This window comes from Lissotriton helveticus, chromosome 3_1, assembly GCF_964261635.1.
Source record: "Lissotriton helveticus chromosome 3_1, aLisHel1.1, whole genome shotgun sequence".
In the NCBI taxonomy this organism is placed as follows: domain Eukaryota; kingdom Metazoa; phylum Chordata; class Amphibia; order Caudata; family Salamandridae; genus Lissotriton; species Lissotriton helveticus.
In genome coordinates, this window is record NC_136061.1 from 1,102,467,111 (window position 1) to 1,102,482,402 (window position 15,292).

A 15,292-nucleotide genomic window follows, 5' to 3' on the forward strand; every position below is an offset into this window, starting at 1 on the left:
CGGTACTCTGCGTAGCACCCGGATAGTGTAGGCGGTGGTTCCGCCAGCTCAGTATTCTTTACATGCAGCTGGACAGCTGGTTCTGTCTTTCCTTTCAGTCCTCTGAATGTGTGCTTTGCCCAAGAGGACTCCCCCCTCGCAGGGGTTGACACTTACCCTATGTGGGGTATTTCTAGGCTATTCGGTGACTGCCTTAGCACGCTCCTATGGAGTTTTTCGCCACAATCTTGCTGTGGGCCTCTGTTTTTATGCCGTTCTGCGATCCTGAGGTTGGCATCACTCTATTGCACCTTCGGTGCAGTTGGCTCTGATAATCCTTCACTTCCTCGGTATGGGTTCCTTACCAGATGGCTTCTGCCTCCCCAGTATTCATGGGGACGTTTTTCAGCGTCGCTGTGATCCTCTTTCCCTTAATGGCTGCTCTTCTTTTGCCAGTCACTATCTTGGGGCCTTGTTCTGTTCAGTTCATGCGCAGTTCTCACCACTAACGCTCTATGATCTTTTTGCGCCCAAATACACCCATTGTGTGGTACGCTTCTTAGTGTTGGCGCAACCTGGGAATGCACCTTGGTACACTTGCTATCATACGGTGTTTGTGTTGATTCTTCCACTTCTGTGGTGCTGGTTCCACCCCCCCCCCTTTTTTTAAGGGTTGGGGTAAACAATATTTTTGTACTTCAGCCCTTGCTTTCCTTTGAAGGGGGCGGTTTCGCCCTGTACCTTGCCTTGTGCCCTAGTTTCGGGGCACTTTCCCCACAGGAATTTTTACACATTTCTCTGCTGCTTTCCGCATAGGTGTTTTACACACTTCTGCTTGGATTGCTGCTGTACCACTCTCAAGGGGAGTGTTCTCTTTGGGATACTCGCTTCTTGAGTCCTTAGACCATTCCATTTGTGCTGACTGTTTCCGACTGTCGTGTCTAGCTCCGTCTCCTCCTCTATCTTGCGGGGTACCGTTGCTCCTCCCGGGTGGGGGCTAATGTGGCTTACTAGTCTGGACATTGTTCTGTCCACTCCTGCTTCATCGCGACTGTTGGTACTTTTCGCGTTCTCTGTGTTATGCTTCATTTCTGGGCATATTTCTTTGCCTCTATATCTGCTGTGCTATTACACAGCAAAATCGTGCTGTCACCGTTCCTTCATTTGGTGCCTGTGGTCATTGACCCGGTCTTCTTGTCTACGTGCTCTTATGTGGATGTCCAGCTTGCTTGGTGCCGGTTTTTGCCGGTTGCCTTCTTGCTATTGCGTCTCTCGCATCTGGGCTGCTCACGCAATCCTACAGGAGGGTTCTTATTCTACTTTGTGTGGTTCTACCGTCTGCATGGTGTGCTTCTGTTTCGTCCAGTTTTCCACTCGACTATCATCCCTGTTTGGGTGCTTCTGATGGTTGCCGTCAGCTCTCTCACATGCCTCATAACAGAGTGACTCTCCAACGGAGTGTCTTCTGTTTCTACTACTACCGGCACTTTCTGTTCATGGATCTGCATCCTGCCAAAACTGTCCCATGTATTTGGCTGGGACAGGATTTAACTGTGTTTTTTCCACTGTTGTGCGTACTGGACTGGTATATGTTGACTCTGTCATACCAGTTGTCCTCCCTCTGGGTTTTATTAACGGTCAGCACGTAAGTTGCTGCGGATCCATCAGTCCCTGGGTTCAGTTCCACTTCTTGCGAAGTCATGAACTTTCCCTTTCAAATCGACATATCTAGAGTATGTTTTCTTTCTCTCACTCTGTATACATACAGGGGTTTTCATGCTGTTCTTGATGACTTGTGGTGCCTTTGCCTCCCAATGTTTTTCGCTGTTTCTCAGCTTCATGGTCTGGTGTGGCTGCGCTGGTTTGCGGTCCCTGACGGGGGTCGTCACCTTGTTGACGGCTATGTTGCCTCGGCAACTTGTTGGGGTTCAGTCGCAGACCCGCCTCCTCTATGGGTATGGCTTTGGTATCTATTCTAAGTTAAGGAATCTGTGGCTAGACGACTATCAGATGAACGACTTACTTACCTTCGTTTACGATGTATCTGGTAGAGACATAGTCTAGCCGCAGATTCCTTAACGCGCGTGCGTCCTCCCCGTTCTGCGAGGACCTTTTCAGGTTGGGCTATCTACTCTCACCTCCCTCCTGGTGGCTTGATCCTTCTGCAGAGTGACGCTTTCGCTTCACTCCAACACAGGATGCTGATACTTCATGCTGTTTTCATAGCTCTCCTCCGCCCAGACACTTAATTGGACGGTCTGCTCATGTGTCATGTATCCTTTCCAACCCTATGCTCTGGGTTGTACAGTGTACGTTCTATTTGAGTTTTTTCCCACCCCGCGCTCCCCTTTTCTTTCGCCTTGGGGTCTCTTACCACCCCTGTGCTCGATTGGTTTGAAGTCTATTGGCTCTGCCACATTTATAGGTCCCTTATTGGGATACAACGTCTCTTTTCTGAGGACGTCTTGTGGTCAGTTGTCCTAGATCCTTTGTTCCGTACTTGATGTCCTTCACAGTTGTACATTAAGGTTGCAGACTTTCTGTCTGCCATGATGTTGTTTACATCTTCGGTATCTCCAAGGATGGTTGGCCTTCATTTTTGCAGGTTGCTTTTCAGAGCGGTGTTCTGCTCTTTCCTTTTAGTAGTTTGCCATATACAATGCCTGGCACTGTCCTTTATGGTGCTGTTTTTCACCATTCCATGTCTTCATCATTTTAGCACACTGTTCTCATATTCTAACAGTTTTTTGGTGGTGGCTCTGCGTTGTGGCGCGGAAACGTTTCTCCAACGAAAACTGACGTCAGCGTGCCAGGAGGGTCATATATGGCTCTGCTGACGTCACGTTCGTGGACGATGTCAGGGCGGAGCCATGCGGCGGCGCCCACGGCACGCAGAGGCGCTGCTGCGGAAAGTTTTCCGGATCCAGTCTGACGCCTGGGGATATTCTAAGTTAAGGAATCTGCGGCTAGATTATGTCTCTACCAGATACATCGTTACCAGAGGTAAGTAACTAGTTTGTCAGGAGGCTCTGCACCTCTGGAAGTGGCAAAACAATCAGAGCCTATCCCTGAACGCCCAACACTTGGAAGGATTTTAAACTCCAAGGTGGACTAACTCAGTCGACGTTGCTTAGCAGATCAGGAATAGCAGTTACACTCTGTGCTGGCACAGGGCATCTTTCAACAATGGGGAGAACCCTGGCTTGACCAATTGGCCACCGCAGAGAACACACACTGCTCCCTTATATACACCTTCTGCAAGGCATTGAGGGATGGGACGCCATGTACACCTTTCACCCTTCCCTCTTCTGCCCAGAGCGATAAATAAAAACTCTAGTGGCACTGCGCGCAAGTCATCCTAGTGACTCTGACCTGGGTGGGGAAGAGTGGTATCAATAACTTCTGGCCCTGAAGACGTCATCCGATTGGGCTGCCTCTTAGGAAGGACCTGTTGTTGCAGCAAGAGGGCAGAGTTATGCACCTAAGCCTGTTCAACCTACACCTCCATGTGTGGAGATTGACCGACGACAGTTGATAGCTTTCGATCTCCCTCCCGAAGTGGTTAGTGTCATCCTGGCTGCAAGCAATCTATCTACCGAGTCAGTTTATGCAGGATGCTGGGAGAAGTTTGTTGTTTGCTCTTCCTGTGACATTTCACCCCTGAATGCACAGTTATCAGATGTTCTCCTGTTTTGATTGTCTTAACCCAGCAAGGTCTTACTGTGGCAACAGCTAAAGGTTATCGTTCAGCCCTTTTGCCCTGCTTACGCTTACCAGATCAGCCATCCCTCTTCAAGTCACCCATTGTTATCCATGGGACTGAACTATATGTTCCCGTCAACCCTTTATGCAATGGAACTTTAATTTGGTTCTTACCCACACCTACCAGATGTTTGTGCCCTTAGAATGGATGCACAGTTATCCCATTCGCCTGCTAACCATCAAGACTGAATTCCTCATTGCTATAACATCAGCCAGGCAACTGAGAACATCAGGCATTCTCTGTGACACAGCTATACACTTTGTTCTCCTCAGACAAACTGGTCCTCAGGGCAAAAGCACCATTCCTGGTAGTCACACCCTTCCATATAAAGAAATCCATAATTCTGCCAGCTTAATATGCACTTTCCCATTACTCCAAGGTAAAGGACAGGCTTCAACATTTGGACCCTAAAAGGGCCTTTAGTTTCTACTTTGACAGGACCAGGAAATACAAGCAAGCTGACCAGCTATTAATCAGTTTCTCTGGAACATAAAAGGACAAAGTGGTGCAAAAGAGAACCATCTCCCTAAGATCTGCTATGGACTGGCTAAAAAGCAACTCCAAGAAGGATTGTGTGCTCCTGTATTTATTTTTTCAAATTCAAATCTTTATTGCTTGATAATTTTACTTTGTATGATTTTAATGAATCAATTATACAGCCACTATAAAACAATGTTTCAATTCCTAGGACCAAGAGAATTAATAATGTGGGCACATTTAATTCCTCCATATTACACATTTACACTTCATATCTTTATATAAAAAGGACAAGTAACCCCAATAAAATCATAAACTATATACAAATTGTCCTGTACAAATTGGATTTCTATACTAGTCCGTTTAAAAAACTACGTTTACTATACTCAAACCTCAAGCTTCTAGTTTCTATTTTGTTAAAATCAGAAATTTTGTAAAGTGTGCATTCATAATTATGAGTTTGTGTAAAACAGACTACCAAAGCTTGTCTAAGAGATCGTACTCCTCGATTATTAAAATAGTTTTTAAATATCTCCTTCTTTCTTCCTTCATTTCTGGACATATACAAACTCAGTGGATCATGTTTTCTTCCCATTAGTTGCATAGTCTGCAGGAGATCGACTTAGATGGTTGCAACCATGGCATTGCATGTGTTGATCCTGGTAGATTACCAAATCCTGCTTTAATAAATATATTTTTTATTTTTGCAGACCAAGGTATTTCTAAATAAGACTGCGATTTGGAGATCTTGTACTCATTCAGAACCATCCAGCTCTTTATCTTTCAGCAATGACATTCATTTTGTTATCCTTTTAATTGTCTTTTTGAAGGATGTCGGTGTTATGGCCATTTCCTAAACCTTATGTGCCGATAGCTACTTCAGTGCTATTTGTATATTTCCAAAATTGTGAACTTTGAATCTCAAAGAAACGGGTTAGATTCCTTACCTTAGAATATCCCCAGGCGTCAGACTGGATCCGGAAAGTTTTGCGTAGCAGTACCCCTGCACGTCGGTAGGCGTCGTCTGCGGCTCTACGTCCATAGTCGTGGTCGCTGGGATGACGTCGGAGTACTTAGAAGCCGCCCTCGCGCGCTGACATCTGAAAGAAACAGGTTATTATTAGATTCCTTACCTTAGAATATCCCCAGGCGTCAGACTGGATCCGGAAATTTTTGCGTAGCAGTACCCATGCGCGTCTGTAGGCGTCCGCGTCCGTCGTCGGCGTCGTGGGCGCCGTGATGACGTTGTCGGAGTACTTAGACGCCGCCTCCGCATGCTGATGTCAGTTAGTCTTTTTTCCGCGCCAGCAAGCGCAGATCCGGAAAAAGTTGTACCCTAGTCAATTTTTGACCAACTTTTTACGATCCTTTTTGATCTACTTTCGAAGTCTCTCGACTCCGACGGGACCGGTAGGGATGCCCGGGTTCAAGCCCTGCGCTGACTGCAGCCGACTGATGTCGGTTACCGACCCCCATTGCCGGTGCCTGTACTGTCTAGGCCCGGACCACGACGACAAGTCCTGCTCCGGCTGCCGGGCCCTGACGTCTAAAGCTAGACGGGAGCGGTCCCGTAAGCGATTCGAGCTTCGGCAGTCCGCCCCGCGCCGCTCGAGGTCCCGGTCCGAAAGGAGGTCGAGGGACCGGTCGCGGGGCCGGAGTCACCACTATTCCGGGAGTCGTCATCGGTCTTCGGGCTCGAAGACCTCAGGTAAGAGGCACAAGAAGTCGAAGAGGCACCATCGCTCTTCTGACTCCCCCCGACGCTCACGTAATGCGGCCGGGGGTTCGGGCGACACCGCCGGAGCCGCAGGTGTCGCGGCCTGCTCCATACACGCCGGTCCCGGGGCAGAACGAGATGCCGGGGGAGATTGATGACTACCTCATGGCTATGAGGTCGCTCGCTTCTCCGTCGAGATCCGCGGCGCCTTCGGGCCAAGCAGTCCCGACTGGGTCCTCAAGCGGGCTGGGTGCTTCGGCCCCGGCACCGTCGGGTGCTTTGGCCCCGGCGCCGTCTGCGACTTCGGTCCCGACGCCGCAGGGCCCCACTGGATCCGGGTCGCCGCCGGTCAACCTCACGACCTCGCCGGCGCCGGCCCCGGCCCCAAGGATGTCCCCGACGACGCCGTCCCTGGTCCTGCCCTCGATTCGGGTCCGGCGTCGGAGCGGCGCCGCTATCGACGCCGATGGGAGATTTTTACTTCTACGACCCGGCCCCATCCTTTGAGCCTGCGTACCAGGCGATGGGTGACGAGGGGGATTGGGAGGGGTCTGAGGACCCTCTGGCACGTGAGTGTCAGTCTTCTACGGACTGGACAGAAGAGCTTGGGGATGCCAGTGGTCTGGACACTTCGCCCGACACTGGTTTTGTCTCCCCTCCTAGCGTTGCTACGGAGGAGGGGGCTGCCTATAGCGTGGTGCTGATGAGGGCGGCCAAGGCCTTGGGCCTTGAGCTCCCCGTTGTGGCCGTGAGGACTAACCTCCTCACTGAGGTCCTTAAACCGCAGGCAAACTCGGCCGAGCCTCTGCTGCCGTTTAATGAGGCCTTATCAGACATTCTTCTGGGCACTTGGTCCAAGCCCGCTACAGGTCAGCCTGTGGATAGGAACGTGGCCAGGCGCCACCACCCGGCTCAGGGCGACCCTTGCTTTCTGTCTACCCACCCCACCCCCGAGAGCCTGGTCATCCAGGCCTCTAATTTCCAGACCGCATTCCCGTCGGCTCCCCCCGACCGGGAATCCAAGAGGTACGAGCAATACGGAAAGAAAGTATTCTCCTCCCTGAGTTTAGGATTGCGGTCAGTCAACACCGCATGCCTCTTGGGCCGTTACACCCACTCTCTGTGGGATACAGTCGCGGACGTGCTGCCAGAATGCCCGGTGGAGGTCCGGGCTAAACTCGGCCAAGCCCTTGTAGAGGGTCGAGATACGGCGCGTTATTCCATCCGGTATGGGCTGGACACTACTGACTCACTGGGCAGAGTGATGGCAACGACTGTGGCGATTCGTCGTCACCCCTGGTTGAGGTCTGCCAATTTCTCGGCTGATGTCCAAAACACACTTATGGACATGCCGTTCGATGGCTGTCGCCTCTTAGGCGACAAAGCAGACCATGCGCTCGAGCGCTTTAAGGACTCCAGGGTTACGGCCAAGTCTTTGGGCCTCTTGGCCCCGCGCCAGCAAATGGCTGCTTTTTGCCCCTTTCGTGGCCAAGGAAGGGGCGCCCCCACACGTTCTGCCAGCCACGGGCCACAAACTACCATTCAGCGCGGCGGCGGACGTGGAAACCGCCGTGGTGGCGGTCGGGGACAACGGCGAGGCCAGTCCACACCAGCCCCTGCAGCATACGCCTCAAAACCTTCCGAGTTTTACAGGCCCATGTGTCGCCGGTGGGGGGCAGGGTTCGCCATCACCACTTCCACTGGCGCACTGTCACATCGGACAGGTGGGCGCTGCAAATCGTCCAAAGGGGCTACTCCCTCCCCTTCGAGGCGACCCTTCCAGCCATGCCACTGCAGTACCACCGCGTGTCGGGGATCACTTGCAACTTCTGCGAGAGGAAGTTACGGCCCTCTTGGCCAAGGGGGCCATCGAGCACGTTCCTGGGCCAGAAGTAGGGTGTGGTTGTTACTCCCACTACTTTCTGGTACCCAAGAAGGGCAAAGGGGGCCTACGCCCTATCTTGGAACTAAGGAACGTCAACGGCTTCCTCCGGAAGGAGAAGTTCAAGATGCTGACACTGGCTCAGGTCTTAGCTGCCCTGGACCCAGGAGACTGGATGGTAGGGTTGGACTTGCAGGATGCTTATTTTCATATCCCCGTCCTGCCGGCCCACCGGCGCTACCTGCGGTTCACGGTAGGCCACGAGCACTTTCAGTTTACCGTGCTCCCCTTCGGCCTTACCAGCGCCCCACGGGTGTTCACGAAAGTGATGGCGGTGGTTGCAGCTCATCTGCGCAGGTTAGGGGTTTCAGTCTTCTAGAGTTGACCTCTGCACCTTATGTGGGGCCGGGCATTATGGAGTTTCGAAGGGTACAGAACATCGCTCATAAAAAGTACTGCTCTTTTGTGCACCGGTGACATGATGCCAAGTGCTTGTGGAAGCATTAGTGACTCTAATGGTTTAATTTTAGATTGCCTGAGGAAATATGACTTTTTCCACTAATTACTATGCTCTTGTATGATCAAAGTTGCATGAGAAGTGTAAGTGTTTCTTGAAAAAGGGGCGCCAAAACTAGATGAAAAAGCCATCAATATGCATAAAACAACCTTTAAGATATGACCCAATAGGACCCAAGAGGAGATGAGGAAATGTGGTACAAAACAGCACAGAAAAAGGATACAACACCTGCGCTGCATAGGACTCATACCAAATGCCCTGGATAAAAAAAAGCATCTCCAAGGACCAAAATAGCCTGGACCGATAATAAAAAAACGACATTGCCATGCAGTGGGATGTAGTCTGTTGGCCTTTGATACCACCTGTGTGATCTGCCACATGAATCGCGATGCTGTTGGGTAACACAACCGGTTGCAGCCTACTACTGCAGGTAATAAGAAGGATCAGCTATTGCTGAAACCCCAAACGCCTCAGACCCTGTCCGCTGGACTCAAGATGTGATAACTAAAAAGGGGCTTCACATGCTTTCGTTTTGGGGTGCATTCCGGTGCTTTTTCTGTTCTGCATTATTCTTTTAATTTGACTAATTTTATCATGTGTGAACGTAATGAGAAACTTTCAATGTAAATATGTTGTCTACTGTGAAGATCGTTGTTTATCTGTGCATTCTGCTGTAATTCTAACTGCAATGCTAAAATACAAACGTCAGCGGCATGCATATAATTAACACAGATTCTTGTTTTATATAGCATAATCCTGTCTGATATGGAAACTCATCAAGATGCATGGCCAGGAAGTGGCAATCGTAGAATGGAGTCCTTAACCATGTTAGATTCTTCCAAGATGGTGTCCAGTGAAATGGGAGACTAGTAGGGGAAAGCCATGTTAAATGAGTTTAGTTGGGAATTTTTGGGTGTAAGAGATATGCTCAGAGGAGAATACAGTTTGTTGGGTGTGTAGTTAAAAGGTGGTGAGAGTCTGCTAAGTGTGAGGCCCACGCCTCTGCCTCAAAGGGAGCTATGAGCAGGAGCGGCCCGTGCAGGTAAGAGGAAGGGGGCCGGGTTGGGAGTGGATCCGACAGACGACCACAAGGAAAATTAAATAAATAAATAGTTTTCCCTTGTATTCGTCTGTCGCAATCCCCCCAACCCAGCCCCACCGCTCTTACCTGCACGCGCCGCTGCTGGCTAAGAGTTACGTGGGTAAAGATTTATTTTTCAGTTCAGAAGGCAACAAGTATTGCTCAGTCATTAAATTGTACTTATGGTTTTTGTCTTGAGTGAAGTCCACAGGCAGGAAGAAGGAGCTGTAATGGCTGGAGACAAGGAGCTCATTGGTGGATACTGAAAGCCTGAAGGGATAAAGAGGGTGGGGCTAGATGAGGAAGAGAGTCTTATGAGTTTTGAGATAGGTGATAAGGAGGGTAGTGGCTGAGAGTCAGTGAGCAAATTGAGGGTGGTAAATGTTTGGATGGTGTAAGGAGATTATTGAAAGAAGCATGAGTATCAATTTGGAGGGAGGTGAAGCATAGGAGGCTAATTGAGTGGCTGGAGGAATTTGGTTGTGGGGGAGGAATGAAGAACAAGTGTTGGCAGAGTCTGATGCTTGTTGGCTGATCAATGGGTTATATTGTGGTGGGTGATGAAGTGGATTGCTACAATGGGATGGGACAGAAGAACTGGTAGTGTAGGGTCAAGTTGGAGGCATGTGCCAGGGAACAAAGGCCTAGGAAGTGGGTTGGTGGCTCATCGGACATACTCCTGGGACCACAAGCAGCAGACAGAAAGTCAGAGATATGGGTCATATGGGTTAAAGCCACAAGCGCAACAGGGATGTGAAGTGTCCAGAGAAAAGTTGAAAGTCCGTATGTTGGCACCATACACCAGTAATATTTGCCCAAGTGTTTAAACTCATTATAATCTGCTGTTCTCTAATCATTGGATCACTCTTTGTAATCTGCTGTGCTCTAATCATTGGATCATTTGGTAATATTATTGAAGTGGGTCTCATAAATAAAGTGCTGCATTGCTAAAATACAAACCGTTAGCTGCATGCATATAATTAACAAAGATTCTTGTTTTTTGTAGTATAATCCTGTCTGATATGGAAACTCATCAAGATGCATGGCCTTTCCTATTGCCTGTAAACCTGAAACTTGTTCCTGGTTATAAGAAGGTCATTAAAAAACCAATGGACTTCTCCACAATTCGGGCAAAACTAAACAGCGGACAGTACGTATGAAACCTTCTGTCAAGTGGTAGACAATCTTGCATTTTACTGTGTAATAATGTCTTTCTGATTGATAGCACAGATTCCCTTACATAAAAATGAGGCTGGGAAACATTACCTCAGTTTACTTGTATTCCATATTTCTACAGTTATTCAGTGTAGGTTATGCATCTTAAGTTTCAGTGAGTGTACAGTGTATAAAATGAAAAGCTGCAAGCGTTCCTCAAACAACTATACAGCGAGACAATCTTTTCCAGTGACACTGTAGCAATGCACACTATTACAATCTTGTGGTTGTATTAAAAAACAGGGGGAAAAGTGAAAACAAGGTAGTGAAAGTTATTGAATAAGTGAAAGTTGAAGAAAATTAATAATAAATAAATTATGTGTTTTAAATACACCGAAATGGCAATGATTAATAATGGTTGCGTGAGGCGGTAATGTTGACGTGGACCTTGCAATAACTTTAAATTTAGAAATCTCAAAAAAGGTTCTTGGATATTCTCACATCTAAAAAGTCTGAACATCAGAGGTAAAGTTAGCAACTGCATCTTTTAATCTAGGTAAAGAATCATACCTGGCTATGGGGTTATTTACATGAAACATATAATTCATTGACAAGGTTGCACATGCAAGTTCTCACTAGTGTCTTCAGTATCTGAAGGAAACAGGTTAGTATTAGATTCCTTACCTTAGAATATCCCCAGGCGTCAGTCTGGATCCGGAAACTTTTGCGTAGCAGTACCCCTGCGCGTCGGTAGGCGTCATCTGCAGGCGTCCCCTGCGGCTCCGCGTCGTCGGCGTCGTGCGCCGTGATGACGTCGCTGGAGTATATAGACGCCGCCTCCGCGCGCTGACGTGAGTTCTTCTTTTTTCCGCGCCAGTTAGCGCAGATCCGAAGAGCAGTACTCCGGTCTTTTGACCTAGTTTTGTTAACTTTGACTCTTCTTCAAGGTGCCGGTAGGATGCCCGGGTTTAAGAGTTGCGACGGGTGCGACCGAATGATGTCGGTCACCGACCACCATCGACTCTGCCTCCGGTGTCTGGGCGCGGACCACGACGTCGAGTCTTGCGTCGACTGCCGGGCCTTGACAGGTAAAGCTAGACGGGAGTGGTCCCGCAAGCTGCTCGAACTCCGAGTGTCGGCCCCGCGTCGAGAGCGGTCCCGGTCCGGTCGGAGGTCGAGGGAGCGGTCGAGGGAGCGATCGCGGAGCCGCCATGAGCGCTCCGGGAGTCGCCACCATTAATCCGGTTCATCAGGTAAGCGTCACAAGAGGTCGGGGCGTCATCATCGTACCCCCGACTCCCCCCGACGCCCGCGTGATGCGGCCGGGGGTTCGGGTGGCCCCGGCCCCGCGTGGGTCGCCGACGCCGTCTGCCCCATACCCGTCGGTCCCTGGGGAAGGCGCGTCGCGCGAGGAGGTTGAGGCGTTCCTCATGGCTATGAGGGCGATGTCTCCTCCGGCGGGGCCTACGGCGCCTGCGGGCCCGTCGGTCCCGTCTGGGAGCCCGAGCGGTTCGGGTGCGCCTGCCCCGACGCCGCCGAGTGCTCCGGCGCCGCTGGGCCCTACAGGGTCGTCGCCGGCTGGTCCTCCGGCCTCCCCGGCGCCGATTCCATTGGGGCAACCCGTGGTGCCGCCTCCGCGCGGCGCCGTGACTCCGCCGTCGGTTCCGGCCGGCGTCGGGTCCCCGGCGCCGCGCGGCGCCACCCCCGATCCCTCTCTGACTCCTGACGCGGAGTCGGACCGGCGTCGTCCGACGCCGAGTCCGGCGCCGTTGGGGCCCCTTGGCTCCGAGGAGCCGGTTTACATCGTCGACTCGTCCTATGGCGATGAGGACGAATATGGAGAGGGTTGGGAGGGGTCTGAGGACCCTTTGTCACGAGCCTGCCAGTATGACGTGGACTGGGTAGGTGACTTAGGTGAGGCCAGTGGTCTGGACGAGTCGCCCAACCCTGGGTTTGTCTCGCCTTCCCCTGTGGCGTCGGAGGCGGGGGCTGCCTATTCGGTGGTCCTGATGAGGGCTGCCAAGGCTTTGCGCCTTGAGCTCCCCGTCGCTAAGGTGAAACCTAACATCCTCACCGAAGTATTTAAACCGCAGTCGTGCCCACAGGAGCCTCTGCTGCCATTTAATGAGGCCCTGACGGATGTCCTTTTGGGCACCTGGTCCAGGCCCGCTTCCGGTGCACCGGTTGACCGGAACGTTGCCAGGCGTCACCGTCCGTGTTCGGACGACCCTGCCTTCCTTTCCACCCATCCCTCCCCGGAGAGTCTGGTGATCCAGGCCTCCACTTCCCAGTCCGCATTCCCGTCGGCTCCGCCCGATCGGGAATCGAAGCGATATGACCAATTTGGCAAGAAGGTCTTTTCGTCTTTGAGTGCTGGACTGCGGTCTTGTAATACCGCATGCCTCTTGGGCCGCTACACCCACTCTCTGTGGGACACGGTCGCGGAGTGTCTGCCGCAGTGCCCGCAGGAGGTGCGGGACAAGCTCAACCAGGCCTTGGTTGAAGGCCGGGACGCGGCGAGGCATTCGATTAGGTGTGGTCTTGACACGACCGACTCGCTGGGACGGGCTATGTCCACGACGGTGGCGATTCGTCGCCATGCTTGGCTGAGATCCGCCAACTTCTCGCCGGATGTCCAGACTGCCCTCATGGACATGCCTTTCGATGGCAGTCGCCTGTTCGGTGACAAGGCGGACAACGCGCTTGAGCGCTTCAAGGACTCCAGGGTCACGGCCAAGTCCTTGGGTCTTTCGACCCAGCGCCAGCAGCAAGGTTCGTTTCGCCCCTTTCGTGGCCAAGGAAGGGGCGGTCCCACGCGTGCTGCCAGCCACGCGCCGCAGAACGCTCCCCAGCGCGGTGGCGGCCGTGGTTTCCGCCGTGGTGGCGGTAGAGGGCAGCGGCGAGGTCAGTCCACACCTCCCCCCGCTGCAGCCTCCAAATCTTCCTAGTCCGAGCTTTCGGGCCCATGTGACGCCAGTGGGTGGCAGGGTTCGTCATCACCACTCCCACTGGCGCACGATTACGTCGGACAGGTGGGTGCTGCAGCTCGTCCGAAGGGGCTACTCCCTCCCCTTCGAGTCCACTCCTCCAGCCATGCCACCGCAGAACCACCGTGTGTCGGGGGACCACTTGACACTTCTGCAGGAGGAAGTTACGGCCCTCTTGGCCAAGGGGGCCATCGAGCGCGTTCCTGGGCCAGAAGTAGGGTGTGGTTGCTACTCCCACTACTTTCTGGTGCCCAAGAAGGACAAGGGGGGCCTTCGTCCTATCTTGGACCTACGGGACGTCAACGGCTTCCTCCGGAAGGAGAAGTTCAAGATGCTGACATTGGCTCAGGTCTTAGCTGTCCTAGACCCACAAGACTGGATGGTAGCGTTGGACTTGCAGGATGCGTATTTTCACATCCCCGTCCTGCCGGCCCACCGGCGTTACCTGCGGTTCACGGTAGGCCACGAGCACTTTCAGTTTATCGTGCTCCCATTCGGCCTTACCAGCGCCCCACGGGTGTTCACGAAAGTGATGGCGGTGGTCGCAGCTCATCTGCGCCGGTTAGGGGTTTCAGTCTTCCCCTACCTCGACGACTGGTTGTTGAAGGCGGGCTCGCCCCAAACAGTCGTCCACCACCTTCAAATGACGGCAGACCTCCTGCACGAGCTGGGGTTTTCCATCAATGTGCCGAAATCACACCTGTGTCCCTCTCAAAAGCTCCTTTTTATCGGAGCGGTTCTCGACTCGGCGCAGTTTCGGGTTTATCCTCCGGAACGGCGGGTCCGGGATGTTCAGGCTCTGATTCCCATCTTTCAGCCCTTGTCCCGGATTTCGGTCAGGTTGACGCTGCGGCTTCTGGGGCTGATTGCCTCCTGCATCCTTCTGGTGCATCACGCCAGGTGGCGGATGCGGGCTCTGCAGTGGGACCTGAAGTTTCAGTGGGCCCAGCATCAGGGCAACCTGTCCGACCATGTCCTGATCTCGGAGGGCACTGCGAGACAGTTGCAGTGGTGGCTTACGGACCGCGATTGGGTCAGAGGCAGATCCCTCTCCCTTCCCCAACCGGAGCACGTGGTTGTGACGGACGCGTCCCTCCAGGGCTGGGGTGGCCACTTGGGAGAGGCGGAGATCAGAGGCATCTGGTCTCCGGCGGAGTCCCGGCTCCATATCAACATGTTGGAGCTGCGGGCGATTCGCCTAGCACTGAAGGCATTCCTCCCCTTTGTCAACGGGAGTGTAGTGCAGGTGTTCACGGACAACACCACCGCCATGTGGTACTGCAACAAACAGGGCGGTGTGGGGTCGTGGACCCTTTGCCAGGAGGCTCTGCGCCTCTGGCAATGGCTGGAACGTCAGGGCGTGACTCTGACGGTTCAACACCTGGCAGGTTCTCTGAACGCCAGGGCGGACGAACTCAGCCGTCGGTGCTCGGTGGATCACGAATGGCGTCTGAACTCGGACGTGGCGAACGGCCTCTTTCAGCAATGGGGAGAGCCTTGGTTAGATCTATTCGCCACAGAAGAGAACGCGCAATGTCATCAGTTCTGCGCGTTGGAGTTTCCAAGACGGCACTCGCTCGGCGACGCCTTTCGGCGCGAGTGGAGCTGCGGTCTGTTGTACGCCTTTCCGCCTATACCACTTCTGCCCAGAGTGCTGAAGAAGATCAGGCGCGACCGGGCCCAAGTTATCCTTGTGGCTCCGGACTGGGCTCGAAGATACTGGTATCCCGAGCT

General features: G+C 52.5%; 1 protein-coding gene across 15 annotated transcripts in view; it reads left to right on the forward strand.

Moving 5' to 3' along the window:
* Positions 1-15,292, forward strand: part of BAZ2B (bromodomain adjacent to zinc finger domain 2B) — a 1,221,971-nt gene that overhangs the window by 1,188,479 nt on the left and 18,200 nt on the right. For all 15 annotated transcript variants that reach the window (XM_078681689.1, XM_078681691.1, XM_078681692.1 and 12 more), the window contains one exon: positions 10,423-10,566. In XM_078681689.1, coding sequence (XP_078537815.1) covers positions 10,423-10,566 — 144 coding nt within the window. The remainder of the gene's footprint in view (positions 1-10,422; positions 10,567-15,292) is intronic.